Here is a 26170-nt window from a genome sequence, read left to right as displayed (position 1 = left end):
ACTGCCTACTGCTTCCTCTGTACCATTCCCTATTCTCTCCCCAATACCCTGTTCCCCACTCCCATTGTTGTCTTTTTTCATTTTAGCCCTATTATAAATTGTTACAGGTAATTTATAATTTACTAAAATTTGAAATAATCTTTTGCTATTAAACCAAGTCAAACTCAGTATGTTTAGTCTATGGCCTCAAATAAATGAATTTATTGTTTATTTTTGTGGGCAACAATCAATTTTCTTAATAAAATCAAAGCAAATACCACATGCTAAACAGAGGAATTAATGTCATTATATATTTGGCTAAGTGTTTTGTCTCATGTTGTGGTTCATCAGTAGGCCTAAGTCCTTTGTCTAGGATCATCCTGCTGGCTGTATCCTATGAGGTAAAGCTAATCATATATATATATATATATATATATATATATATATATATATATATATATATATAACGCAGTATTTCTTAAGAAATGTTCATGAAGAGGCATTTGCTTACTGGAAAGAGCATGAATTCAGTTCAAATCTTAGCTTTACCAGTTTCCATATGATTTTGAACACTTAGTCCAGTTTTTTCAAACTGGAATCAAAAATAGATCGCGACTCATTAGTGGGTTGTGAAACTGATTTAGCAGGATGCAAAACAGTGTTTTTAAGAAGTGAAATAAAATAGAATAGAAAATATCAGCATGCATTGCCTATAGTAAGGGTAAGTATTGTTTCATGAAACTTTTATTTCAGTGAAGACATGTCTATGTGCTCTTCAGTGGTCCTGATTATAAAATCTATTTCTTATTGTGGGTTGAAGTAAAACAGTTTCAAAAAACAATGACTTAACCATTCTGAAGCTCAGTCTCCATAAAATAAAATCTCTTTCACAGGGTTTTAGTGAGGAATAAATGAGGTAATGTTTGTATTCATACACAGTAGGAGCCCCCAAGCAATAACTGCTAGTAGCTTCTTTTTCTTTTCTCTGAAAAAAAGCCCATAATATCTATGGTTCAGGAGAAAAATTACTCTTTATAATTTCTTTAACCATAGGGGTGTTTAAAATATAACTGGAGCTGGGTCCTCTAGTTTTACCAACTTTTGATGAAGAAGCCAACTTCTTTCCCCAGTTTGATGACATTTAAATAAATGACATTCCTTGACCCTGTTGGTACTTTCCTGCCCTCACACCCCAAGGTGCCACATGCGTACATGCTTTCCCACCAAAGTAAGAGGCTTCACGTGCATACATGACAGTATGGGGTTCCTATAGGGTCACCATGTACATGGGTCATCCATGAACAACCATCTATACCTGTAGCAGCTTCCTGGGACCTAAGATAGAGGTAAGTGGTGCTTTTTTTCTATCAAAAGAGAATCTAAAAAATAGTTTCAGTGTGGTGAGGAATTTTAGAGAATATTATAAATGTTATGCTTTTAAATTAAATATGGGAAACAGAATAGCATTCAGTTTTATAATCTGACAATTAAAGAGACAGGAGAAAAGAAGAAAAGCAAACAGGAAGGGAGGGGAATAATTTAGTCAAAACATTTGTTTGTAAATATTCTTATTTTATTAATTCATTTAAGAAAGATAACTATTTTCCCAGAACAACTACGACAACAAACAATCAGACAATTGGCCCTGTTCTGCATTTTTGGAAATCTCTCTAATGCTTGACTGGATTCTCGTATCTGCTTCTGCATTCAATCTGTTGCTGTATCAACAAATATAAACATTTTTTCCTGTGGTAGAAACTAAGGATACAGCTAGGATACAAAGATAAATCCTTTCCTGCCTTGAGGAACTCAGACTAGAGGAGGCTGGAGACCCAGAAATAGAGGGAAACAAAGAAAATTCCAAAAGAAGGCAGAAAGACAAAGTCATAAGGAGATGCACAGAAATTTACACATAAGAGCCCTTAGAGCTATAAACACAGAAAACTTGAAACAAAATCTTCTACCTAATAATACTGTGTGTGTGTGGGGGGGGGGGGTGGGTCTCAGTTAATAAAGGACTTATAACTGCTGTAGCTACAAAAAGTTCCTACTTGAAGTTTGAACAGAGATGTTACTGGAAAATAAAAAACCTCCTACTATAAAAAGTAAGGTGGTCACATCTCTTTTTACAATGTTTCAAGAAGCCGGCTTACAGCCCTTGGGATCCCTATCCCTTGAGGGGATGGATGTGTGACATTTTAAACTCTAGGGTAAAGCAGGGTCATCACCTCTCCGTACTTGCCAGACAGCTGACTGGGAGCTGGCCAAGAGCTGCTAGGCCTGACAGATGGGCTGGTGATTCCCCACTCCAGATGAGCGGTGACAAATTTAAACTATCTTTGGCACTCTTGGCCTCTTTCTCTGCTCATCTTTCATTACTGTACTCCTGATTTAACCTAGCTTATCAACTTGTCCTCCCATGATATGAGCAAATTCCCTTCAGGATGCTCTCTCCTCTTTTTTCTTTGGCTGGATCATTTCTAGCAACTTTTCTTTGTGCTGGCTCACAGTATTTTTGAGAAACCTTTCATTCATTCATTCATTCATCATATACAGAGTGGCCTTCTGTATTAATTAACAGTGTGTTCCTTCAGCAATCAGGTACCCCATTTGTTCTACTTTTGTACATACTGCATGTTTTACAGAGGTATTTTCAAGCTATTAATCTTTATTCTGCCTCCCAAACACTGAAGCAGTGACCCTCTTTCCTTTCGTCATCTATCCTATATTATTGTCCCAATAATAGTAATATAGTACTATGTATAGTAGTAACCTGTACTCTCTTTTAATCCTCACAAAATCCTGTAAAGTGTCAATATTCTTGGATCCACTTTGCAGACATAGAAACGGAGGTTCACAGAGGTTAAATCAGTCATTCCAAATCAAACAGCCTTTAAGTGGCAGGGAAGGTGACATCCAGGATCTGGGCTCAAACAACTAGCCCCAGTGTAGAATATTAAGTAAGGCCCTATGAGGGTTGGGACAGAGGTTCTGACGTAAAGGGTTCCTAGTCAATAAGCTATCTGATAAATACACAAAACCAACACCAGAAGTCCATTTGCGGGGCATATTTTTTATTTGTTTAGTTTTATATGGTTTTGTTTTGTTTGGAAGGAGTGATTATGCCCTCCACGCTTTTGTCATTTCACTCACCTCTCCCGACCTGGCCCTGTCCAGCCCCTCCCTGGCTGGATCGAGGTCCGGAGGCTGGAGGCCAAAGGCTGCCCAGGCAGGTGGTGACCTCGGAGGCAGAACCGCCGCCTCGAGTCGCTCCGCTAACGGCGAAAGACTGACGCGGTTGGACCGCGCCATTCCCCAAGCGATAAGGGGCGTAATCTTGGCATCGTCCTTAAAGATGAGTAGGAAAAGGATAGTGAAGGTGACTATCTTCCCCGCCTGCCCTTTGTCTTTCTGCTGTCCAGCTGGATCCCCAGCGTCCATCCCCTGACCTGATTTACTAAGGAAGTCGAGTGGAATAACGGAGGGGGAAAGCCATTGATTGCAATTACGGTAACTCGGTTGCTAAGCCGAACGGGCTCATTTACATATAATTTGCATGCTGCTGTTCTTACTTAAGTACGCGATAAGTCTGCACTCCTCTAACAAGGCACCCACGCCCACCTGCCACACTGCCGCTCACTGCTCTAGGTCGGGAGCCCCTTCCCCTTATCCAGCAAATTTTACTTCCCTTTCGGCTTCCTTAGCCTCGCAAACGCTGCCTCTTAGGTCCGCCTCCCAAAGATTGGCCCCTCCTCCCACCCGTAAGCTCCTCCCTCCGTCTTCTCCTCCCTCCCCAGCTGCCAAATCTCTCTTCCCCGCCCCCTTCTCTATTTCTGAACAGGCATGTTCCAGGCAGCTCACCCGACTCCCTAGATTACTATGGGATCGGTAGGGTCCTGAGCGTCGGAGAAGCAAGAAAGCATAGCCCACGAAGAAGGGCCTGAACTCAGAAGAAAAATCGAGACCTGCTGGGGATTTTTTTTTTTTTTTTTTTTTTGGTCTTGGTTGTGCGAGGGAGGAAGAGAAAGTTGTGAGGCCCGGTCGAAAGTGAGGCAGCGCGAAGGCCCCCTCAGGCGGCGCCGAGGGCAGCCCCGGCAGCCGGGGCCTGGTGCAGCCGCCGCGGCCGCTGTCAGGGAAGCGCAGGCGGCCAATGGAACCCGGGAGCCGCCGCTGCTGCTGAGGCGGCGGTGTCGGCAGCCCGACCCCGACCGCCCGCACCCCCTCCGCCGGGGTCCCCCGGAGGTGAGCTGCTCCTAGCCCGTGAGTGCCCCCTGCTCTGTGTGTGAAGGGGCCCCTCTCCCACCCTGCCCCGCACAGCGTCCCCCGCCCCCACACCTGGGTTTGACTACAAAACTGCCCTCCCGGTGGCAGCTGCACCCCGGGTTCCTTCTCCACCCTTTCTTCCCAAGCCTGGGATCCTCCTCTGCTTTTTGGCTTCCTCTTCTGTTTAGCTCCTCCCTCTGCCCGGGGATTCCCCCCTCCCTCACTCTTATCCCTGTTGCCTCCGTCCCGAATTATTTTAAGTCGTCAACCCTTTCCATATCACGACGCCTTTTATAATGTCCATCCTTGTTTGTCTTTCCTCGTTGTCTGTGCTCCAGCCCCGAATCTTTCCCATGGCCTCCGCCTTTACCCCTTTTCCTATTTTGTCCCTTTCCTCCGATGTCTCTATGCCACCCCAGCACTGGGTTCCCTTTTCCCTGATCTAAAGGTTGTGGCCCTCTCTTCCTCTGCTGCTTTGCATTCCGTTACCTCACTGCCAGCCACCCACCCAGCTCCTGGATTCCAAGAATTGTCTATTCCCTTCTCCTTAAGGCATCTAGGCTCTCACCATCATTCCCAAAGTACTACTTACAGTCTCCTTTGACCTTAAGCCTTACCCTTCTTCTCTGGAGTGCTTTATGATTCCTGTAACTTTCTTTAGCTTCCCTCTACCCGTCCTCAATTCCCCCAACCTCTGGAGTTTTGTTCCTGTAGAAGAGAGATCTGACAGTGCCCCTTCCCATTCAGGATTTCCAACTTCGACACCTCCCTCGAGTTTAAAGGGTTTTGCTGATCCTTGTGACACTTGGTTCTGTTTTCCTTATGGTCTTTACGTGTTCTCTGTCATACTCTTTACCTTTACATACCACTGATTTCTGGATCAGCTAAACCTTGAGCTAAGAAGAAAATGTGTTGGGAGGAGAGGGAGCCTCGGCTGTCTCAGGCTTTTCTCTGGACAGAAGGGTGTTTCTGAAGGATGGAGCAAGTTTAAAAGAAGTTCGTATCAGACTACACTTTGTTGGAGGAACGAGCAGTCCTGCATGGAAACTGAATGAGGTTGTGAGAAATTTTGTTTTGGATTATTTAATTTTAGGCTTGTCTTAAAGGGATCACAGAATAGAGTCTCCTCCCACTCCTAAGAGGAATCAGTTTACTGTCTGTGGCTTCACTAGAATGGTTTTGGTTGATTCCTTAAGAGTTTAGGCCTGGAGTGGGGTTGGTCAGGGGGTAACTGGGAAAAGGAACATGAGATAATGGAAAGAGCTTGTATATTCAGAATCAGGACTCCTGAGTTCAGCATGTGACTTCCTCACTTGACCTTTAGAGTGACTTTTTTTGGGAAAATGGTCCACTCTGTAGGCATCAGTGCAGTAATAGGCTTATAGCAGGATGTGGGTTGGGGGAAAAAATTAGACTTAATTATTTGTTTACAAAACATTCTGGGTTCCTCAGACACAAGGTATTTATGAGTAGTGATTTAGTTGTTCTGAGAATTTTCTTTCATTCTGGTCTCTCTGTTGGGCCTTTCTAGTCTTACAACCATGGGAGTAAATCAGTTTGAGAGACAAGCTCCAGGCCAGCTTCTTTTATCTGCCTTGCTTTTTTTCCCCCACAGCTGTAAGTTGCTGACCACCTTTGCTGTTCCTCTTGTACTTGAACCATAACTCCAGATTCTGTAGATGGAAAGTATGTTTGTGGGAAAGTCCTTTGAAGAAACTGGCTGGAAAAGAAAACTTGGAGTGAGTTAGGACTTAGGAAACTAGTTGCTTCCTTGTATGCCATGTCTCTTGGCCTGCGATAGCGAAGAGGGCATATGAAGTGCCATTCATCTTCCTACTCTAGGCCTGTTTGAAAGTAATCGTGCTACCTCATCCCACTTCTCCCTTTGTCTCCCTCCTCGTTAGCCAGTGTCCAATCTCATGATTCCCCTTTTTAGGAGCAGCTTCTCTCCTTGGAAGCACCCCCAAAGAGAAGTCATATTTCCCCTAGTTTCCCTGCTTCCTTCTCAGAGCTGGGTCCACACTGCATGAGAACATGTTTGTTGAATGCCATCTAAAGCAGCAAATTGAGATTCTTTGATTTGGGGAAGAAGTTTGAGAGGGACCTCTCAGTAACTGGCATGAGACAAGAGAGGGCCTAGTTCAAGTGCATTTGGAGCTTGCAGCAGGAAGGAACAATTCAGAGAGAGGTGAGTGTACAGGTTGCTTTCTTTGCCATCTGTCTGTTACAGCAGGGGCTCCCAGAGCTGGCTTGGGCTGTCTGGCTGGAATCTGCTTATACCAGCTCTATAGCCCTGAACAGAATTCTCAGCCTGATTCAATGTTGACTTAACTACCCAGAGACCACTGCTCTCCCTACCCTCCTGTTGGTAGCTTGAGAATGCCCTCTCCCCTGATGCCACCCTGCCTTGGGGCCTTGGGTAAGTGTTTACCTGGTTCCTGGTAGGGCTTGAGCCTGTTTGACTGCTCGGCTCTTTGTTTCTACAAGGAGAAGGTTGTACTCAATCTCCATTTTTACCGTTAAGGTTAAGGGGGAAAGGTGAGCTCAGACCTCCTTAAAGAAAGGTTTGAGTTAAACCTTGAGACGTGAGGAGGAAATTCTCAACCACAGAACAGGCAGCTTAGGATGATTAGGAGTCTCTTTAGAAGAGCAACTTCTTTTTAAAAATTACTGCTAAAGGCGTACATGCATTTGAACAAATCCAATTGTACTTAAAGAGTTTATGATGAAAATCAATACTTCCTTTCCCTTCATCCCTACTCCTAGAGTTAACGTGTTAATTATTTCAGTGTTTCTCTCTGACAGTTATTGCCATAACCTTAGATAAAATGCTTGTGCCTTTGTTTCTTGGTTTATTAATTGTTACAAAAGAAGATTGCGCTTTAGAAGATTCATACCTCTTGCTTATATATTGTCATTTTTATTTCTACTGGAAGCCTGTGTAACTTTTTTTTTTTTTTTGGCTGCGTTGGGTCTTCGTTGCGGTGCGCAGGCTTCTCACTGCGGTGGCTTCTCTTGTTGTGGAGCACGGGCTCTAGGCGTGCAGGCTTCAGTAGTTGTGGCACTTAGGCTCAGTAAGTAGTTGTGGTTCACGGGCTCTAGAGCACAGGCTCAGTAGTTGTGGCACACGGGCATAGTTGCTCTGCAGCATGTGGGATCTTCCCAGACCAGGGCTCGAACCCGTGCCCCTGCATTGACAGGCGGATTCTTAACCACTGCACCACCAGGGAAGTCAGTCCCCTGTGTAACTTTAAATAACATATTTGAATCTTCTGTTCTTTCCATTAACTTTTAATAACCTCTCTTAACAATTTACCTTGTAGGATGAAGATATTGGCTCCACTACTCTTTTTTCCAATTCACATGATCCATCTCAAAGGGGTCTTTTTTTTTTTCAAAGTGATCTTTTAAAAGGAAGTGGAAAATTGAGCTCACCTCTCTGCTTGGAGGCAGAGCACTAAATTAGATGATCTCTTAAGGGTCATTCTATGAAAATACAGAAACGTATAAAAACGTGAGGATTGATCTGAAGCAATTGTATTTATCTAGTTCATGGAAAAAGATTTTAAGAAGGGAATGGTGATTAACTGAGTGAGGAAATTGATTTGGGGCTCTTTATATCCTGTCCTACCAGAGACCAATCCACCAAGTCCTTAAACAGAGGCCATGGAGGGTTGTTTGCCTAGAATCTTTTGAGGTGATGAGAGGCGGGAAGCCATGTTAAGTGATAGCATTCCCTCCCCCCAGAGTCTTCTGCAGACATTTACTTAAATGCTCAGTCACAGAACACATGCATATGTACCCTCTCTGTCCTCTCTCACTGCTGCTGTTCTCTGCTTTGCCCTGAACAACCCTCTGATACTCAGCTGAAGATTCCCTGCATTGCCCAGACGTGTGGAGCCAGTCGGTTGTCAACATGCCCCCCACCCCCCCCACACACACCCCTTTCCTAGAAGCCAGCTGCTAGTCCGGGGCGGGGTGGGCCTCTTCAGTTCCCTTCCAGTCTCCCTGGAAGGCCAGTTTAGGCTCCCAGTGTGAAATGTGGAGCCTCAGTTTTCTGAATGTCCTTGAGAGCCATAGGAGTCATTTGATACTAAAGGTTTGGATTTCCTTCTCTCGTGTTTTTCTTGTTCTCTGACTTATAAGGGGAAGGGTGGTGAATACAGAAACTGTTTCTTCCTTTTTCGCTTTCTAGTCCTTTCTCTCTCTTTAGAATAGTTACTGGGGCTTCCCTGGTGGCGCAGTGGTTGAGAATCTGCCTGCCAATGCAGGGGACACGGGTTTGAGCCCTGGTCTGGGAAGATCCCACATGCCGCGGAGCAACTAGGCCCGTGAGCCACAACTACTGAGTCTGCGCGTCTGGAGCCTGTGCTCCACAACAAAAGAGGCCATGATAGTGAGAGGCCCGCGCACCGCGATGAAGAGTGGCCCCGGCTCGCTGCAACTAGAGAAAGCCCTCGCACAGAAACGAAGACCCAACACAGCCAAAAATAAAAATAAATAAATAAAAATTAAAAAAAAAAAAGTAAATATATATTAAAAAAAAAAAAAGATGGGTACTCTGCCCGTTTTAAAAAAAAAAGAATAGTTACTTATCAAAGCTATATTTTCTTTGCATTTGAAAATGAATGAATTGATGTTGAGGACCATCTCTGGATTTAGGTTTGGGAGAATCCATTTTTTATTTCTTATTGCCTAAATTGCCAAAACAACCTAAATTTCCTTCAACTCCTCCTTTTCCCCATGACTTGCTTCAGATGCCGGCAGTTCCTGAGGCTCAGAAAGGCCAGGAGGGAGGCCTAGCTCCAGTTTGGTAGTTTCTAGTGGCAGAGCTGCCTATACCGGAGAGGAGTTTGGTTTTCCTCCTTCTCTTGACATTGTCTGTTCCCTGGAGAGTAGAGGCTGCCAAATTGGGGACCTGTTCTCTTCAGCGGGAAGTCCCCTGAATACTGTGATGTGGGATTTCTAACTGAGCCCTGGAATAAAAAAAATGATGGTCTCCTTTCCTTCCTTCCTGGTGCCAGTAATAATCCCAATTGTGACCATTTCCAAATCTTCTGTGTTTCCTAGTGAAGTCTGAGATGCTGTTTGTGGAGAATGTCTGAACTTCATTTCCCTTGCAAGTTTTGAAAAGTGGATTTTTAGGAGCTTTTGGTGACTTGGAAGTCTCTGGAGTAGAGGAAAAAAGAAAAATGTGCCAAGCCTAGAGAGATTGAGAAAAAAGAGTTGGTTGTATAAAGTGATTGAGGTTGTTGTGTGAGTTTCTAAGCAGACCTAAAAGGTAGTGGTCCAGACTCCGGAGCTGGGTTGATCTGACATTAACAGTGTGCCTCTCCCAGTCCTTGCTTTGAAATTTCCTCCTGTTCTGCACTGATTCTCCTGATTTGGATTTGGTGAGGCTCTGAAGAATCATTCTAGAAAAGCAATGGCTTTTATCAACAGTGTTCTCTCACTGACTTTCCTTCTGAGAGTCCCTCCAGAGAGGGATTCTTGGTTATGTGCTTCCTGCCCCTCCCTGTTCTTTGGACATTCTAGACACATGAGTTCCAGCCTGATATCTTTTTGCCTTCTCACAGCCCCTCCAGTTCTTGGAGTGTGTGTATGAGAATGGGGAAAGTAGTGTTGGGATAATTGTTTTGGAAGAGTCTCAAGTAACGAGTATTAACTGCAATTCACTTCCCTTACAAACAACATGTGTGTGTGCACACGCATTGTTTACTAACCTTTTAGGTGATTAGGATTCAACTAGCATTTGTTAAGTACTACTGTGTGCCAGGGACTGTGTTAGATCCTTTTACACACATAAAGTTATTTATTCTACACAGCAATAATAAGAAGTAGATGTGTTTTTCCCATTTTGCAGTTGAGGAAACTGAAACTCAGAAGATATGTGGTTTGTATAAGTTTACACATCTCATAATGGCAGAGCCAGGATTTTGAACCTCAGCCTATTTGACTCCAAGTTCAGGAGTTTTTCCACTATCCTTCAGCTGCCACAGCACTTGAGAAAGGGAGAATGATGTCATGAAGTCAGACGAACAGAGAAATGGCACACTTCAGCAGGGATGATTGTTGTTTTAGAGCTTTTTCTTCTCAGTGAAGCCTGGTGTGGTATTTGCTGGGCCTTATTTCTTGGGAACTTTGAGTCTAAAAGGGAAGGTAAGAAAGTATCTGTAACTAGAAAAATACATCCAGATTTTAACACTAAATAAAGGTGAGATGTTCAGGACCAGTGTATGGAGTGTTATATGAGTAAGAAAATACAGTTCAAAGAGGAAAAGGAAGAGGTTATTGGCAGGCATTTAAAGGGAGATATGGAGATAGAAAAGCATTTGAAGAGTTGGGGACAAGGGAATTAAAACCACAATTGCTTCCCAGTCTACCTGAAGAATTTGTAAACCTATATGAACAAAACACATATAAAGCAGCATTCTGCAAATACAAGTTAAGAATAGAGGCTAAGCTGAGTAAGTGCAGAAGGAATGAAGAGTAACGTAGCAATCAGAAGTGGAGGGAGGTAGTCAGGGAAAGCTTCCTGGGAGGAGAGGACTTTTCATCTGATTTTGAATGAGTCCAGGAAGGCGTAGAGAGAGGAGGTGCCAGGGAAGATTTCATGGTGAAGGGAAGACCTGAGGATGGCACCACTAACCAGTGTGTGTACGTGTCTCCCTTTCTGTTCCTTTCTCCCTCCCTCCTTCCTTCCGTAGCCTGGAAGCTCGAAGTCTGGCTGTGGCCATGGGAGACACGGTAGTGGAGCCTGCCCCGCTGAAGCCAACTTCTGAGCCCACTCCTGGCCCATCAGGGAACAATGGGGGCTCCTTGCTAAGTGTCATCACGGAGGGGGTCGGGGAACTATCAGTGATTGACCCTGAGGTGGCCCAGAAGGCCTGCCAGGAGGTGCTGGAGAAAGTCAAGCTTTTGCATGGAGGCGTGGCCATCTCTAGCAGAGGCACTCCACTGGAGTTGGTCAATGGGGATGGTGTGGACAGTGAGATCCGTTGCCTGGACGACCCACCCTCCCAGATAAGGGAGGAGGAAGATGAGATGGGGGCCACGGTGGCCTCGGGCACAGCCAAGGGAGCAAGAAGGCGGCGGCAGAACAACTCAGCCAAACAGTCTTGGCTGCTGAGGCTGTTTGAGTCGAAACTATTTGACATCTCCATGGCCATTTCATACCTGTATAACTCCAAGGAGCCTGGGGTGCAAGCGTACATCGGCAACCGGCTCTTCTGCTTTCGTAATGAGGACGTGGACTTCTATCTGCCCCAGTTGCTTAACATGTACATTCACATGGATGAGGACGTGGGTGATGCCATCAAGCCCTACATCGTCCACCGTTGCCGCCAGAGCATTAACTTTTCTCTCCAGTGTGCCCTGTTGCTGGGGGCCTACTCTTCAGACATGCACATTTCCACTCAACGACACTCCCGCGGGACCAAGCTACGGAAGCTGATCCTCTCAGATGAGCTGAAGCCAGCTCACCGAAAGAGGGAGCTGCCCTCCTTGAGCCCAGCCCCTGACACAGGGCTGTCTCCCTCTAAAAGGACTCACCAGCGCTCTAAGTCAGATGCCACCGCCAGCATAAGTCTCAGCAGCAACCTGAAACGAACAGCCAGCAATCCTAAAGTGGAGAATGAGGATGAGGTAAAATTCCCGGGAGGGACAGGGGTAAGCAAGGCGGCATGGAGACAGGATGTCTGACATAGGGTTACTCTGTCCTTTTCTCTCCGTCCCTCTGTTTCATTTCACCGATAAAAGCATGGAATGTTAGAATGGAAAAAGACCTTAGAATTCATGTATTCCAGCTGCCTCATTTTACAAAGGAAGAACTCGGAGACCCAGAGAGATAAAGTGACTTTCCTCAGGTCATATAGCTAACAGCAAGGCTGATACTCCTGACTCTGTCCAATGTGTTTTTACTAAACTGCACTGCCATTCTCTTACTGAGAACTGTGGCAGAGACCCTCCCCAGCCTGACTTGAAACCTGGGATATCTACTAGGACCTCTCAGAGCAGCAACCATGGGGGAGGAGAAGGGACCCTGTGTGTGAATTTTGTGTGTGCTGGGGGAGGGGAGATGTTAAGTAGAACCTCAGCTTCATTCTCCTAGCCACTCCTCCTCATAATCCCTCTCCCCCACTCCCTGAAGATCCTGCTGTTTGTTGACATAAGGGGTAAGGTTCATTCCCTATCATTGAGGCATCTGCAAGAATGCCCTCCCACCTGCCTTTCCTTGGGGGAAAGGATGTCTTGCTTGTCTTTTTCCCATATCATTTGGGAGAAGCACAAAAGGAAGAGGGAAGCAGTCCTGGTAATAGAGTAAATCTTGGGCATACCCAGTGTCTAGTCAAGGACCTGAAACCTAAAGAAGAGAAAGCAGCAGTCAGGGTATCCCATTTAGGATATAGAGCAGGGATGAGATAAGCACATCAGTAGGTTATACCCACCTTTCATTCCATATCTGGACAGATAGCAGGGGAAGTTGCCCGGTGGACAACCAGGAGTATCAGTGACCTGATGTCCCAGCCAGACAATGGTGCCCCAGTCCCCACCCCACCCCGACTCACCACCAGCCACGCTCCCATCCTGGCTGCCAGCCTAGCCTAGGAAAGAAGGGAGAAAAGAACGAGGAATTTGCATTGTTGGAAAATGCATATAGTTGTGCTGGCATCTGCCTCTGTGGGGGCACATAACCCACCCACGTTTTTGATACAGTGGGACTTCTTTCAACTACAGAGAGGTCAGAGTGACTAGGGAAGGGAAAAGGCAAGAGCAGGGGAGACTACAGAGCCTGGTCTCTCTGGAAATTCGGTATCTTATTATGAGAATAATAGTGAAGCTAAAGGTACTAACATTTATTGAGCACTTACTGCGTGCCAAGCATCATGTCAAATACTTTACATTTAATCCTCACAACACCCCGAAGAGACAGGTATTATTTTACCATTGAGGAAACAGCTTAGAGCGGTTAGATGATTTGCCCCAGGTCTCTCAACCAGTGCATATCAGACCAGGCCTCAGCTGTCAGAGTCCATATGGGGAAGAACAGCCTAGGCCTTAGCCACGAAGGTTTCCACATCCATGCACAGGCAGAGCCCAAGTGTTCTCAGAACCAGAATAGACCATTTTCATTTCTGGTTGAGCTTGGCAGGGCAGCCCAGGGTCATGAAGGGAGGCTGTTGCACAGCAAGAAGAATCATCCAGAGCCGGTGGGACTAAGGTCGTGAAGTGTTCGGGAGCTCCTCCTCTTGGGGTATCAGAGGGAGCCTGTATCAGTATGAGTGGGAGCAGCTGCAAGTGAATCCCTTGGTGCCTCTTGGCTTTTCTCTGTAGGCATTTTGTAGTTCTCATCTTAGGACCAGAAAAACTGAGGCCTCTGGCTTTTCTTACTCTGTGTTGGTCCTCAGTCCCTCTTCCTTGCATCTAACTCCTGCCTAGGATGGGATTTGGGGTGATGCTGAGACACAGTTATTCTGTGAGTGCTTAAATCCTCTAGGTTGGCTTCTCCAGCTGCCGTTCTTCCCAACCTGGCTCCTTTATCTTGGGTCAGTAGATCCAGGAAAGGAAGGAGATACCACGTCCCCAGGCACTCCCATGTTATCTGATGCTGGCAGAAAGAGACACCTGAACCCACTGTGGCTCCTCAGGAAATGTGAGAGTGAGAGTCACCAGGAGTCTAAGCATTGGAGTCTTCAGCACAGAGGTCTCTCCAAACCCCTTTGGCATTTTGAGGATACATCTTTCAAGACCTTTGTCTCCCAAATACCAAGGGAATTGTTTTTCTTTCTTTCTAATACTCCTTCTCCCTGTCATGCAACATTTATTCACTCAACATATAGCTCTTGAGCTTGTATACTGTGTGGAGCCCTGCACTAGAGGCAGTGGAGGATGTAGGATAAAATGCTGTCCTTCACTCCAGGAACTTACAAGGTAGTATGGAGATCGCATTAACTAGGAAATTGTTTACTTTGTGACTCTTGATTTTGTATCCTGAAACTTTACTGAATTTATTAGTTCTAACAGTTTCTTGGTGGAGCTTGTGACTCTCTGGAAATGTTGATTCCTGCATGTGAGGAGGAAGTGTACAGCTTCCTAAAACAAAACATAATTATCTCAGGTCTGAGCAGAGACTCCAGAAGGAGAGACACACCGCTCCCCATCTCTCGCTTTCCCGTGGGTTCGGAGTTTAATCCTACCCTCCTGCCACCAGTAGGGAAGCTCTGGAGGGTGAAGAGAGGCCTCAGAGAAAAGGCCCAGGTGCTCATACAAGTCTCTTCCTGCCTGGGGTATCCCTACAGAGTTCTTCTCTGCCCAGATCTCGCAGAAGGTTGTTTTCTTTTAATGAGAAATCCTTTACACTCTCCCCTACATTCAGAGGGCTCTAGCACTGATTCCTTCCATCTCCCACCATTCCCCACCCCTCCAAGCCCACTCCTTCAAAGCAGTTTCTCTCAGCCTAGTCAGGGAATTCTGTTCAGGCAGTTTTGCAGTTGTAACCAAATGGTAAATATTCTGGCGTAGGGTTGGGGGTGCAGGGGGCAGTAATTTAGCTGCTAGCCCCACACCCCACATAATGATACTTGTAGATCAGCTTTGTCTTCTCAGGGCTATAACCTTTGTACAGAGAAATATGCTGCATATCACACTGTAAGCCCCAGCAGGCCTTTCAGCCTAATAGAGTGTGATGTCAGCTTCTTGGCCTCAAGCTTTTCTCCTTGGAGCTGACTCAGTTTGAGTGACTCAAGCCTACAGAGTAGGAGAGAGGAGCAGGTCATGATATACCTCCCTTCCCCCAAGGCTGTTAATGAGTCAGGACTGTCCTGTCTGTAGGAGAGTCAGCTGGAGCGTGGCTCATGGAACCAATATCCTGCCTGCTGTTCCTTCCCCACCCAGCTCATGAGTAAAAATTGAACCAGTAAGTCACGATAGCCTCTAGCATCCTCACTGCCTCAATTCTCCCTCCCACCCCTGCCCAAAGCAGTTGTTGCCTTGGGAGAGTGTTCGGCTTGGCTTCTCCCTCAAAGTGCCCCTCTCCCTAGGTTCTTCAAAGAAAGACCTGACTAGAAGACCTCCAGCTAGAATAGAACTTAAACCGTGGAATTAAGTAGATGCTTGAAACGCGGATTGCAGAGTAGCTCAGTGACCACTGCCCTCCTGCCCTGGGAGTTCCCGGGACGTTGTCTCTCAAGTCCAGGCCCCTCCCTTGCTGCACATTTGTGCACACATACTGCCCCTTCTTCCTGCTCTGGGAGACCTTGGTGGACAGAACCCAGGATGGGCCTGTGCACGAGCTGCAGCAGAGCCGCTGAATGAGCTTCAGGACCGGCCCTTTCCCCTGTTTTGCTTACAGACACCAGTAAGACATAGGAATGGGGTGAGGTTTAGCTAAATCCCCTGGGCTGGGACTAGGACAGCTGCTGCTGGTCAGCTACTCAGCTTTCTCAGATGGATTCAGCTGGTACCTGGCTCCCCAACTTATGTCAAAAAAATTGTAATTTATTGAGTATCATGTGAAATACCCTGATAGGAAGCCTACAGAAGTTTGGTAGGTAAGAAAGTTATTCATCCTTAACTCCCAGCAGCATCTAGCCCAGAAGTTTCATGCTCATGGGTCCATGGTATCCCTTGTCACATGATTGAAGGTTGGGATTAGGTTTCCCAGGGTGATAATGAGGCTGATTAGAGAGGAGATGTACCTGGCACTGAAAGTTTAGCTCTTCTGCTTCCTCCTTGACATTTCCAAGAAGCTGGAGGAACATGGGATTTCCAGCGTGGGGGCCATGAAGCTTGTTAAAGTCAGTCTCTCGATGGTGGTCTCCATGGAGAAGGGGTTGGTTGAGAGCATGTGAGTGGATGAAGAGAAAGCAGGGAAGCTTGGCAGCGTGGTTACCTCCCTGAGGGATCCAGCTTTAGGATTTGTCCCAGAAGGAAGACTAGTGCAGGCAAGAATAGAAGGGAAGAAAGTGAAAAGCAGAGGACAGTGTCTCTTCAACCCTTCTGACCTCAGGGTTTGCACTAGCCTTCCAGCATCTTCCACAAGTGTCAAGATTCTGGACAAGTGGCATTTGTGGGTTGACTTTCTTTCATTCAAGCAGAAAGGTAGAGCTACACAAGAGAAGCAGTTATGATCCAAGTTGGAGCTAAATTCTTTGCCTTTGTCTCTCTCCCTTCCCTCCCCGCCCCCTCCTTCTCCCCTTGCCCTCCGGCCCTTTCCCAGGAGCTCTCCTCCAGCACCGAGAGTATTGATATTTCATTCAGTTCCGTAAGTGGGGCCAGGCTGGGACTGGGTGGCAGGCTCCCCCCATGGCCGCATTTCCTCTCCGTCCCCAGGTCTTCTGAGTCCCCAGGCCAAGGCTGGAGTTAAAAGGTGCCTTTTCTTCCTGGGACATCAGCTCCTCCCTCCCAGACCTCCCAGACCTGGAGGAGCCCCTGCTGTTTATTGCCAGTGCTCTGAGCCCAGGCTGAGTGGGGCTCAGCTGATCCTTCTCCCAGAGACAGCCGGGATGCAGTGCAACTCAGCCCCCAGCTCCTGGGTCTCTAGAGCAAACAGCTGGGAGAGAGGTAGAATTTATCCCTGGATTGGAGCCAAAAACTGCTTGGCAGGAAACCCTGAGGATCCTGTTTCTTCCACCCAGAACCCTTTCCCCATGGCTTCTGCCATCAGACCATCAAATACTTATTCAGTGTCTTCCAAATGCTAGGCCCTGTGCTGGGTGAGCTGACTCGAAAAGCAAACAGGATTTGGCCTGAAGGAAAGTTTTGTCTCCCCACAGCCAGTTTTCTTTTTAACTTCAACCACATTTCTTCCAGATCTGAGTTCTTCCCTTTCCCAGCTCACTGCCCACGATGTTCCTTAATCCTCATTCTCCTTTCTTGTTCCCTCTGAACTAACCCCTGACCCTCTGGTCCCACAGGGTCTTGGACCTTGTTGCTGGGCAGAGACGTGAGAGGAAATGCTGGACCCTCTGGGAGTTTGGATGATTTTTTTACACTTTATTTTTGATTTGTCTACCCAATCAGTTTGTTCTGTGCTGATCCCCTTTCAGTCATGATTCCTATCTCCTCCCATGTGGCAGTGCCTCTCTCTCGAGGCCTGGGGTCATATTTCCAACATGCTGACGTAACTTAGGGGCCCCCGACCCAAATGCTGAATTGAGGATGGGAAGGAATTCTTTTGTTTCTAATCTGAGATAACTATGAATTGTTTGGGGTGGAGGGTCCTTGGGACCGTGACCATTTGCCACCTGAGTGGATGGATTAGGAGATAAGGATGAACGAAGGAGTGAGTCTCCAAATTTCCTTTTCCTTTCTTTCTCTTTCTCTATTAAGCCCGTGGGATATTTCCAGGGACCACAGAGGTCTAGTTCTATTGTCTTCCTGTCTTTATCTCTGTTCAACCCTGCCTCCCAAAGCATTCCTGCCTGATTCAGACACCCTGTTTTTCATTATTGTATGGGGACCTGAGCCAGCCCGCTGTGGGGTAGAGGCTGAGAGATGAGCCGCTCCTTTGAACCCTGGCTCTGTGCACATGCAGAGGTGGGCATGGCACTGCCCAGCTCTCAAAAGAAGTTCTTTTTTGCAGTGTGAGGGAGTGAGGGTAGAAATTCTCACTCAGGAAACTAAGCAAGACACAGAGAGGGAGAGAAGCCTGGTGAGTGAAATACTACTGTTTCTATAAGAGGAAGAGATACTGTTCTTATCTAGGTGAGGAGAGATGGAACGGGGTGGCTATCCTGATAAAATGCCCCTTACGGTAGAAGGACTTAGGCTGGGAAAAGAGCCCTTCTTCCTGTCTAGCTGAGTCCATCTTTTTCCCCACCCCCGCCTTACTCCCCAGACTGACTTTGCCCTTTCTGAGAATGAAGTGCCCAACGTGGGCAGCCAGGCTCACAGGAGGGAGCTAATATGGGGAGCCTAGTCCCTGAGAGGTAGGGGAAGAGGATCTGAGGAGGATTCACTGTAAAAGACAGGTCTTGAGGGCCCTCATCAGGGGCTGAAAGGAGCTGTTGTTTTCTCCACCCACCTGCCCACCCCTACCTCCCTCCATCTGCTTTTTCTTTCCCCACTGACTGTTCCCTCATTAGGGCAAAGTCAGCTCATCCTTCCCTCATCCCCTGCATGTGCATTGACCCACTGTGAGAGATTGTGGGGTGGACGGGGATGCCGTGGAAAGCAACAAAAGTCACTTATGGATTGAGTCCTCCTTTGAAAGGGGAGATCCTGACTCGCCGTTCCCCTCCTTAGCCTTGTGGGCCCTGGCGGAGACCCAGCCCAAGCATCCAGGTGGGGAGAGGGACAGCCTCATTCTTGAGATGGGTGAAGCACTTCAGGTGTAAGCAGCATTTCTCTCTGCGTCCCTGGCTGACCTCTCTGGATGTCATCCCCCCACCCATCTTGAAGCCTTGGGACAGTTCCTCAGAAACTCAAGTCCAAGAGAAGAGGGGTGCACCTGGTGACCTGGATTCACACATCCCCCCCTTACCCTCAAGAAATAGCCCGTGGAGGACTGTGCTGGCTTTTCCACCTGTTCCCAATTCAAGTTGACAGGGGTGGGTGGGATCTCCTACGAGGGCCTAAAGGTAGCTCCTTCCCTGGCGTTCTAGAGACACTGAGACTCCTGCCCTGCTTGGCCAGGAGTGACTGGGCCACTTTTTTCTATGGTTTCTTCACCATCTTTTACTTCACCCCAACCCCCTGTAGCCCATCAGACTGGCTCCCGAGCGAGAATTCATCAAGTCCCTGATGGCGATTGGCAAGCGGCTGGCCACGCTTCCCACCAAGGAACAGAAAACACAGCGGCTGATCTCAGAGCTCTCCCTGCTCAACCATAAGCTCCCTGCCCGAGTCTGGCTGCCCACTGCTGGCTTTGACCACCACGTGGTCCGCGTGCCCCACACCCAGGCTGTTGTCCTCAACTCTAAGGACAAGGTAGGTGGGCTCTGGCCCAAACCATTCTCCTCATCTGACTCTACTCCTGTCGTTGTCCGGGGTGTGTGTATGTGCCCAGGGGTGCCCCACCAGCATCCTAGACTCCCTCCGTAGCTCACGTGCACGTGTCAGCCTTGACTTCACCTGAGTACTGTTGCGATTCCCAGGGCCCTCCTGTCCCCCTTCTTGGGCTTTGTTTTTCTGGATCAAAGAGGCCTGATCTTTTCAGCTTGCCTCTTGCCATGTCTCAGGAGAGAGCCGCTCTCCTCCCCTCCTTACAGTCCTTTTGGTAGCTCTTCTCCAGCCCTTCTATAACTCTTAGGCTTTCCAGGTACAGCAACAATGAGAGTAGAGAAATCTTTGTTTCTAAGACCTTTTCTGATCACAGTGGGCAGGGAGAAGGAGGGAATTAGCTAAATTAGTCTGCTGGTTGAAATGAGCACTAATGGTTCAGATTTTTTCCCCAGAAGACGTATTGAAGATTAGAATCCTGCTTGGAACGGTGCCCAACTTTTTCCCTGTCTTTTTGTCTGTTTTTAGGACAAGCCCACAGAGGCATTCAGGCCTCTCTGAATGGGTGGTAATTGATGGTTTGGAATGGTTTTGCCCCAGTGCATCATCTATACATTTTGAAGCTCAGCTGAAACATTTTAAAGACCTGTGTACTCTCTCAGCCAAATTCTTTTTTTTTTTTTTTAAGACAGTGATGTAACAGTTTTATTTTTAAAATATCAATATTTACATGACACCAGAAAGTATATACTTTGGCAAGTACCTTCTCATGAAAAATTTTAGCTATCAACTTAAAACTGAGGGGATACATGATTTTTCAGAATACTTTTAGGAAGTACATAAGCAGAATAGTGTGTGGACCACTGCTTTACAAGACTGTGTCCTGTTCAGTTTGGGGGACACCTCTTGTAGTAGAACCACCTGGGGAAGGTGGACACCTTTTTAAAAATGCAGATTCCTGGGCTCCAGCCCCAGGCTGAGTTACTAGATTTGGGTTGGGCCCCAAGTAAGTCAGTTTTTTTTTTTGTTTTTTGTTTTTTTTTTTAAATTTTTATTCTTGGCTGTGTTGGGTCTTCGTTTCTGTGCAAGGGCCTTCTCCAGTTGCGGCAAGCGGGGGCCACTCTTCATCGCGGTACGCGAGCCTCTTCACTATCGCGGTCTCTCTTGTTGCGGAGCACAGGCTCCAGACGCGCAGGCTCAGTAATTGTGGCTCACGGGCCTAGTTGCTCCGCGACATGTGGGATCTTCCCAGACCAGGGCCCGAACCCGTGTCCCCTGCATTAGCAGGCAGATTCTCAACCACTGCGCCACCAGGAAAGCCCCAAGTAAGTCAGTTTTCAGCATGCACCCCAGGTGGTTCTCATGCAAACCAACATTTAAGAAGCACTATTTCCGGGGGAAAAACTAGTATTTTACAGTATTTCAGCCATGGCTGAAGAGGGTAACACCTCAGGTTATGTTTTTGATTAAGGAGAGGACTGAAAGACGCTAAGAATTGGAGCTCACAAAGTAGCAGCACCCATAGGATAAGTTCCTGCCCTAAATATGGCATTCCTGGTGTCAGGGGACTGATGGATTCAGGTTGGAGCAGGAGTGGGCAGCAGGAAGAACCGTGTTAGCAGAGTTGAGGTTTGGGGGGGAACAGTGGTGGAGGTAAGTTGCAAATACTGTTCTCACTTACCCCCAGGCTCCCTACCTGATCTATGTGGAAGTCCTCGAATGTGAAAACTTCGACACCACCAACGTCCCCGCCCGGATCCCGGAGAACCGAATTCGTAGCACCCGGTCTGTAGAGAACCTGCCCGAATGCGGCATCACCCACGAGCAGCGGGCAGGCAGCTTCAGCACTGTGCCCAACTATGACAACGATGATGAGGCCTGGTCGGTGGATGACATAGGCGAGCTGCAGGTGGAGGTGAGGGAGCTCCAAGGGCACAGCACCTATTCTGGAACTTTCAATGTATTTGAGACAACACAGCACACCCTGAGACAGGCTGAAGCAAGTACCCAAATGAGTGCCATAGGTAGTGACAGGTGTGAGAGGGGACAGCTCTGAACAGCTCTAGTCTGGAACAGATTCAGGTGGAGCTCGTTTTCCTGCAAGAAGAATTTAGACCTACTGTAAGAAGGAACTTCTAAGCCCAGGGGAGTGTGAAAAATTTAATCAAAATATATATTGAACACCTGCGATATAAAGTTGTCTTAGGAACGCAGAGAAGAATCAGTCATACATTCATTCATTCAAGGAATGTTTATGGAGGGCCTTCTTTGTGCCAGCCTTGAGTGCTGTGTGCTAGTAAACAAGGCTTGGCCCCTGCCTGCAAGGGGCTTATGAGCTAATAGGAGAGAGAACGAGGCCAGTCAGCAGGTAGATGTAGTGTGGTGTGATCCAGGTTGTGCTGGAGAGGATGGGGTGTCATGGGAGCACCTGAGGGTGGAGGTAGCACTTATTCCAGACTTGGGGTTGGACATGCCCCAAAAGATTTCCTGGAGGAAATAATATCTCAGCTGAGGCCTGAAGGTAGGTAGGAATTAGCTGTACAGAGTATCCCAGGCAGAGGAGACAGCAAGTGCAAAGACTGGAAGACATGAGAGAGCTTGGCCCCTTTTAAGACTAGAAAGAAATTTTGTGTGGCTGTGATGTGTGGTCGTGAGATGACAAGGTGGTGAAGAATGAGGCTGGAGAGGCCGTCATGGGCCAGATTGTAAGAAGGATCCTGTAAACTGTGGAAAGAAACTTGGATTTTGTTCTGGGGTTGTAGGGATCCAGAGCAGGATTTTATTAGAGCTGTAGCACAACCAGATTTCACTTTGTGAAAAGGCAGACTCTCTGAACTTGAGCTTACAGTCCAAATGGGGAGACTGGATGCAGACATTTAAGAAAAAAATCTATGTATAAGATACACAACAAGGCAATGTGCAGTAAGTGATCAATGGGGTTAAGGAGAAATGCACTTGTACAAAGGAAAGAATAAAGAAGGGACTTGATATGGACCTTGGGGTCTGGTAGAGTATTTTATAGTTAGAGAGAGATGGAGAGATAAGACTGAATGACTTAGGTTGAAGAAATGCTCAGAGGAACCTAGCCTGGAGAGGTTCTGTTCTGGACCCTAAGGGAGAATGCATCCCTGGCCTTGGGGAGCTCTCAATATAAGGCTGAAAATTCAGCTTTCTGTGATGGTCATGGCAGTGGTTTGCAAACTTGAGTGCATTAGAAGTCTTCTGGAGAACTTGTTAGAAATTCAGACTTCCAGATCCCATTCCCAGTAATTCTAATTCAGATTGATGGTGGGGTTTGGGATCTGCGTTTTAGCAGCATTCCAGGTAATTCTGATGCAGGTAGTTGACACATTGAAAAACACTGCTAGAGGATCTGTGTGCGGGGTAGGGGGGGTGCCTAGGCAGTTTGGGGTCCAAGTGGTCAGGGTGGTGCGTAACCAGGGGAGGCTTTTTGGAGCAGGGTTTGGAAGGGAGGACTGATCGTGTCGTGGAGATGGCAGCACACAGGGTGATCTGAGGAGGAGGTGAAAGAGGCAACCCCTGTGCTCAGCGCTTCTGACCTGCAGTCCCCTGCTCTCCCCAGCTCCCTGAAGTGCACACCAACAGCTGTGACAACATCTCCCAGTTCTCCGTGGACAGCATCACCAGCCAAGAGAGCAAGGAGCCTGTGTTCATTGCAGCAGGTGACATCCGGTATGGCCAGACCATGTTGCCCGTCATTTTTCATCCCTCTCTTAGGCACTGCCTATCTCTTTGTCCCCTTCCTGTCTGTCAGCCTGTATCTTTCTCTCTTCTCTCTCCTTACTCTGTCCTTGTCCTGAGGCCACCAAACTTGAGGCGTTGAAGGTGTGGGTTGAGAAATTACTGGGCTACTACAGAAAGAAGTTAAATTTTAAAAGGACTCCAAAGGAATGAAAGCACCAGAGGAAAGAATTACAACAGCGTTTCCCAGAGTGGGTCTGAGGACACACATGTCAGAATCCAGGGAGAGGGAGGAGATCTTGTTGGAAATGCAGATGCGGGAGCCACACCTGTTCTGAATGCAGAATCTCGGTAGGAGAATGGGCAGGGCCTGGTAATCTGCATTGAACATGATTACAAACCACCAGGTTAGCAAAAAGATATCAGTGGTGTGTTTCCTTCCATGAGTCTCTCTCAGCCCAGGTTTCTATCTCTGTGTGCCCAGAATCAAGAAAACAGTGCAGGAAATGCTGGCATAGACAGGGACATGAGGATCTGGGGTAACTCCTCCAAGCAAATGATATAGTTTCTTCCTGCTAGACGGCGCCTTTCGGAGCAGCTGGCTCACACCCCCACAGCCTTCAAACGAGACCCAGAAGACCCTTCTGCAGTTGCTCTCAAAGAGCCCTGGCAGGAGAAAGTGCGGTGAGTTGGGTGGGGTCCACCATCCATATTGTCTCTCAGCCCACCACCCACCGCAAAATCCATCAGGCCCCCAGGCGGTCTGAGTCCTTATCTTGTGAGGAGTTTGATTTGGATTTTTGATAGAAGCCGTGTCTCTGTCCTCAACCTGGCATCACCCTTTGACATCTTTTTGCTTCTCTTCACAGGCGCATTAGAGAGGGCTCCCCCTATGGCCATCTCCCCAATTGGCGGCTCCTGTCAGTCATTGTCAAGTGTGGGGATGACCTTCGGCAGGAGCTGCTGGCCTTCCAGGTGTTGAAGCAACTGCAGGTAAGAGAAGGGAGGGAGAAAGAAGGGAAACAGCCCATCTGCAGGCCACCTGAGGTGATCACTCAGGTCCTTCTGCAGGGAGCTCTGCTGGGGACCATCTTCCTGCCCAGGTCTAAGTTGGATTTACGTTAAACTAAGCTGGTGCTCCTACCAGGAAGTACAGCCCCGGGAGCAGCTCCACAGCGACCTCTTGTGGCCCTTTTGTGACTGGCACCTGTTCTGATCACTGATCGGAACTCCCAACTGATTTGCAGCAAGTGGGTTGCAGTGGGCTGAGATGTCAATCCCTGACCCCCAGGTTAGTTGCCTACAAGCAACTTCACCTGTTTAATCAGTTCTTTATATAAATATTTTCATTTTCTGGAGGAACTTTCTCTGACCCTAAATCCTTTTTGGTCTTTTTCCCTGTTCTTTCAACTTGGGTTAATAGCTCCCACTCACCCAGCTTGGGAGGTGACAGCGAGGTTTCCTCTTCTCCCTCCCGTTTTTGGACATCTCTATGAGATACCTTTTCCCACATGCCACCTGTGTCTTGTCAGACCCTGGACTCCGTTCAAAACTTCCTGGTTCTCAGTGGGATCGGGTGTTTTACTCACTTGGTGGCCTAGAATTCAAAGCCACTAAAGATGGGAACTGTCCAAGGTTGGGGACAGAGGGGAATTTAGCCTCCTCCCCCCATTTAGAGAGTCACAATGCCTCTGTGTTTCCTCACAGTCCATTTGGGAACAGGAGCGAGTACCCCTGTGGATCAAGCCATACAAGATTCTTGTGATTTCGGCCGACAGTGGCATGATTGAACCAGTGGTCAATGCTGTGTCTATCCACCAGGTGAAGAAACAGTCACAGCTCTCCTTGCTCGATTACTTCCTGCAGGAGCATGGCAGTTACACTACCGAGGCATTCCTCAGTGCCCAGCGCAATTTTGTGCAGAGTTGTGCTGGCTACTGCTTGGTCTGCTACCTGCTGCAAGTCAAGGACAGGTAGGTGAATTCCTGTCCCTCGTCCTAACCTTTTCTTCAGGGTTCCCTCTGTCCCTTCATTTATTCATCACGACTTTCCATTGCCAAAATGTAAAGATGAAACAAACAACATATTTTAAGCAGAGACAGACACGTTCATGTGCCATTAAGGCTAGGAGGCAGACTGACAAGTACCAGGGTAAGGGCCAAAGAAGTGAAGGATTTATGTGAGGAGCAAGGGTTTGAGCAAGCAGGGTCTTGAAGGACGAATGGGAATGAGGACAGAGAAAGCTGTGGGGGAAGGATGTCCCAGGCAGAGGAAACCGCTCGAGGTGATTAAAGCTTGGGCCACACTGCATGGCACAGTAGTAGCAGTGACGTCAGATAAGTTGAGGCCAGATTAGTGGGGCCTTCTTATGAGGCTGAGGAGTTTTATTCTCCAGGCAGAGGGAATGCCATGATCCAGTCTGTGTTGAGTGAATGTGCCCTTTGGCACTGTGGGTGAGGTTGGATGTAAGTGGGCCTTTGCAGTGAAGCTAGAGGTAATGAGGCCTGGCCTGAGGGCAGTGGTGGTGACTGACGGCAGAAAGGAGCACATGGATGTGAGAGACGTGGTGGACACAGAGTTGAAACCCCCAGCCCTAAACGCTCCTCCTTGTTCCAACATATGATTTCCAAACTCTTAAGTATCTGTTGTTTTGCCCAGAGCTGTCATTTCTCTCGATATCATGTGACCTTTATGAAGCTCAACTTCGCATATAGAGATGAACAACATACCGTACAAAGATAATTACACCCTTGAGGCTCTGCTTTTTAAGACTGTCTCCAGACAGTGACTCAGGGTCAATACCTAGAATGCTCCTGTGAGTTGTGCCTCTCCGAGGGCATAGGGCAGCTGTCCTGGGAAGGCACTAATTCAGTGGCCTGTGCTTCCAGTGATATGGCAGCACATTAAGATCAGATAAACAGAGCCGCTTATCAGAAATCTAGCATCTATTAAGTGCCTATGATGGCCTAACATTCTTTTTTTTTTTTTTAATTGAAGTATAGTTGATTTGCAATATTGTGTTAGTTTCAGGTGTATAGCAAAGTGATTCAGGTATACACACACACACACGCACACACACATACACATATATTCTTTTTCAGATTCTTTTCCATTATAGGTTTTTAAAAGATATTGACTACACTTCCCGGTGCTATACAGTAAATCCTTGCTGTTTATTTTATTTTATTTTTTTTTAAATTTATTTATTTATTTTATTATTTGGCTGCATTGGGTCCTCACTGCTGCGCGCGGGCTTTCTTTTAGTTGCAGCGAGCAGGGGCTACTC

At 47.3% G+C, this 26170-nt stretch overlaps 1 protein-coding gene across 6 annotated transcripts in view; it reads left to right on the top strand.

Moving 5' to 3' along the window:
• The first annotated feature begins 3820 nt into the window (after window positions 1-3820).
• The window catches only part of PI4KB (phosphatidylinositol 4-kinase beta), a 28420-nt gene continuing 6070 nt past the window's right edge, over window positions 3821-26170 (top strand). The window contains exons 1-10 of one of the 6 annotated variants that reach the window (XM_068540773.1): window positions 3821-4221; window positions 6252-6430; window positions 10950-11886; window positions 16460-16504; window positions 18943-19170; window positions 20870-21097; window positions 22766-22875; window positions 23464-23568; window positions 23754-23877; window positions 24592-24857. In XM_068540773.1, coding sequence (XP_068396874.1) covers window positions 10978-11886; window positions 16460-16504; window positions 18943-19170; window positions 20870-21097; window positions 22766-22875; window positions 23464-23568; window positions 23754-23877; window positions 24592-24857 — 2015 coding nt within the window. In that variant the 5' untranslated portion in view covers window positions 3821-4221; window positions 6252-6430; window positions 10950-10977. Of the gene's footprint in view, window positions 4240-5180; window positions 5299-6251; window positions 6431-10949; window positions 11887-16459; window positions 16505-18942; window positions 19171-20869; window positions 21098-22765; window positions 22876-23463; window positions 23569-23753; window positions 23878-24591; window positions 24858-26170 lie in introns of those variants that run through there. The other 5 variants (XM_068540772.1, XM_068540774.1, XM_068540771.1 and 2 more) reach the window with 5 other exon arrangements.

This window comes from Eschrichtius robustus, chromosome 3, assembly GCF_028021215.1.
Source record: "Eschrichtius robustus isolate mEscRob2 chromosome 3, mEscRob2.pri, whole genome shotgun sequence".
In the NCBI taxonomy this organism is placed as follows: domain Eukaryota; kingdom Metazoa; phylum Chordata; class Mammalia; order Artiodactyla; family Eschrichtiidae; genus Eschrichtius; species Eschrichtius robustus.
The sequence above is the reverse complement of the archived record's forward strand: the minus strand, read 5'-3'. Positions and strand labels throughout refer to the sequence as shown.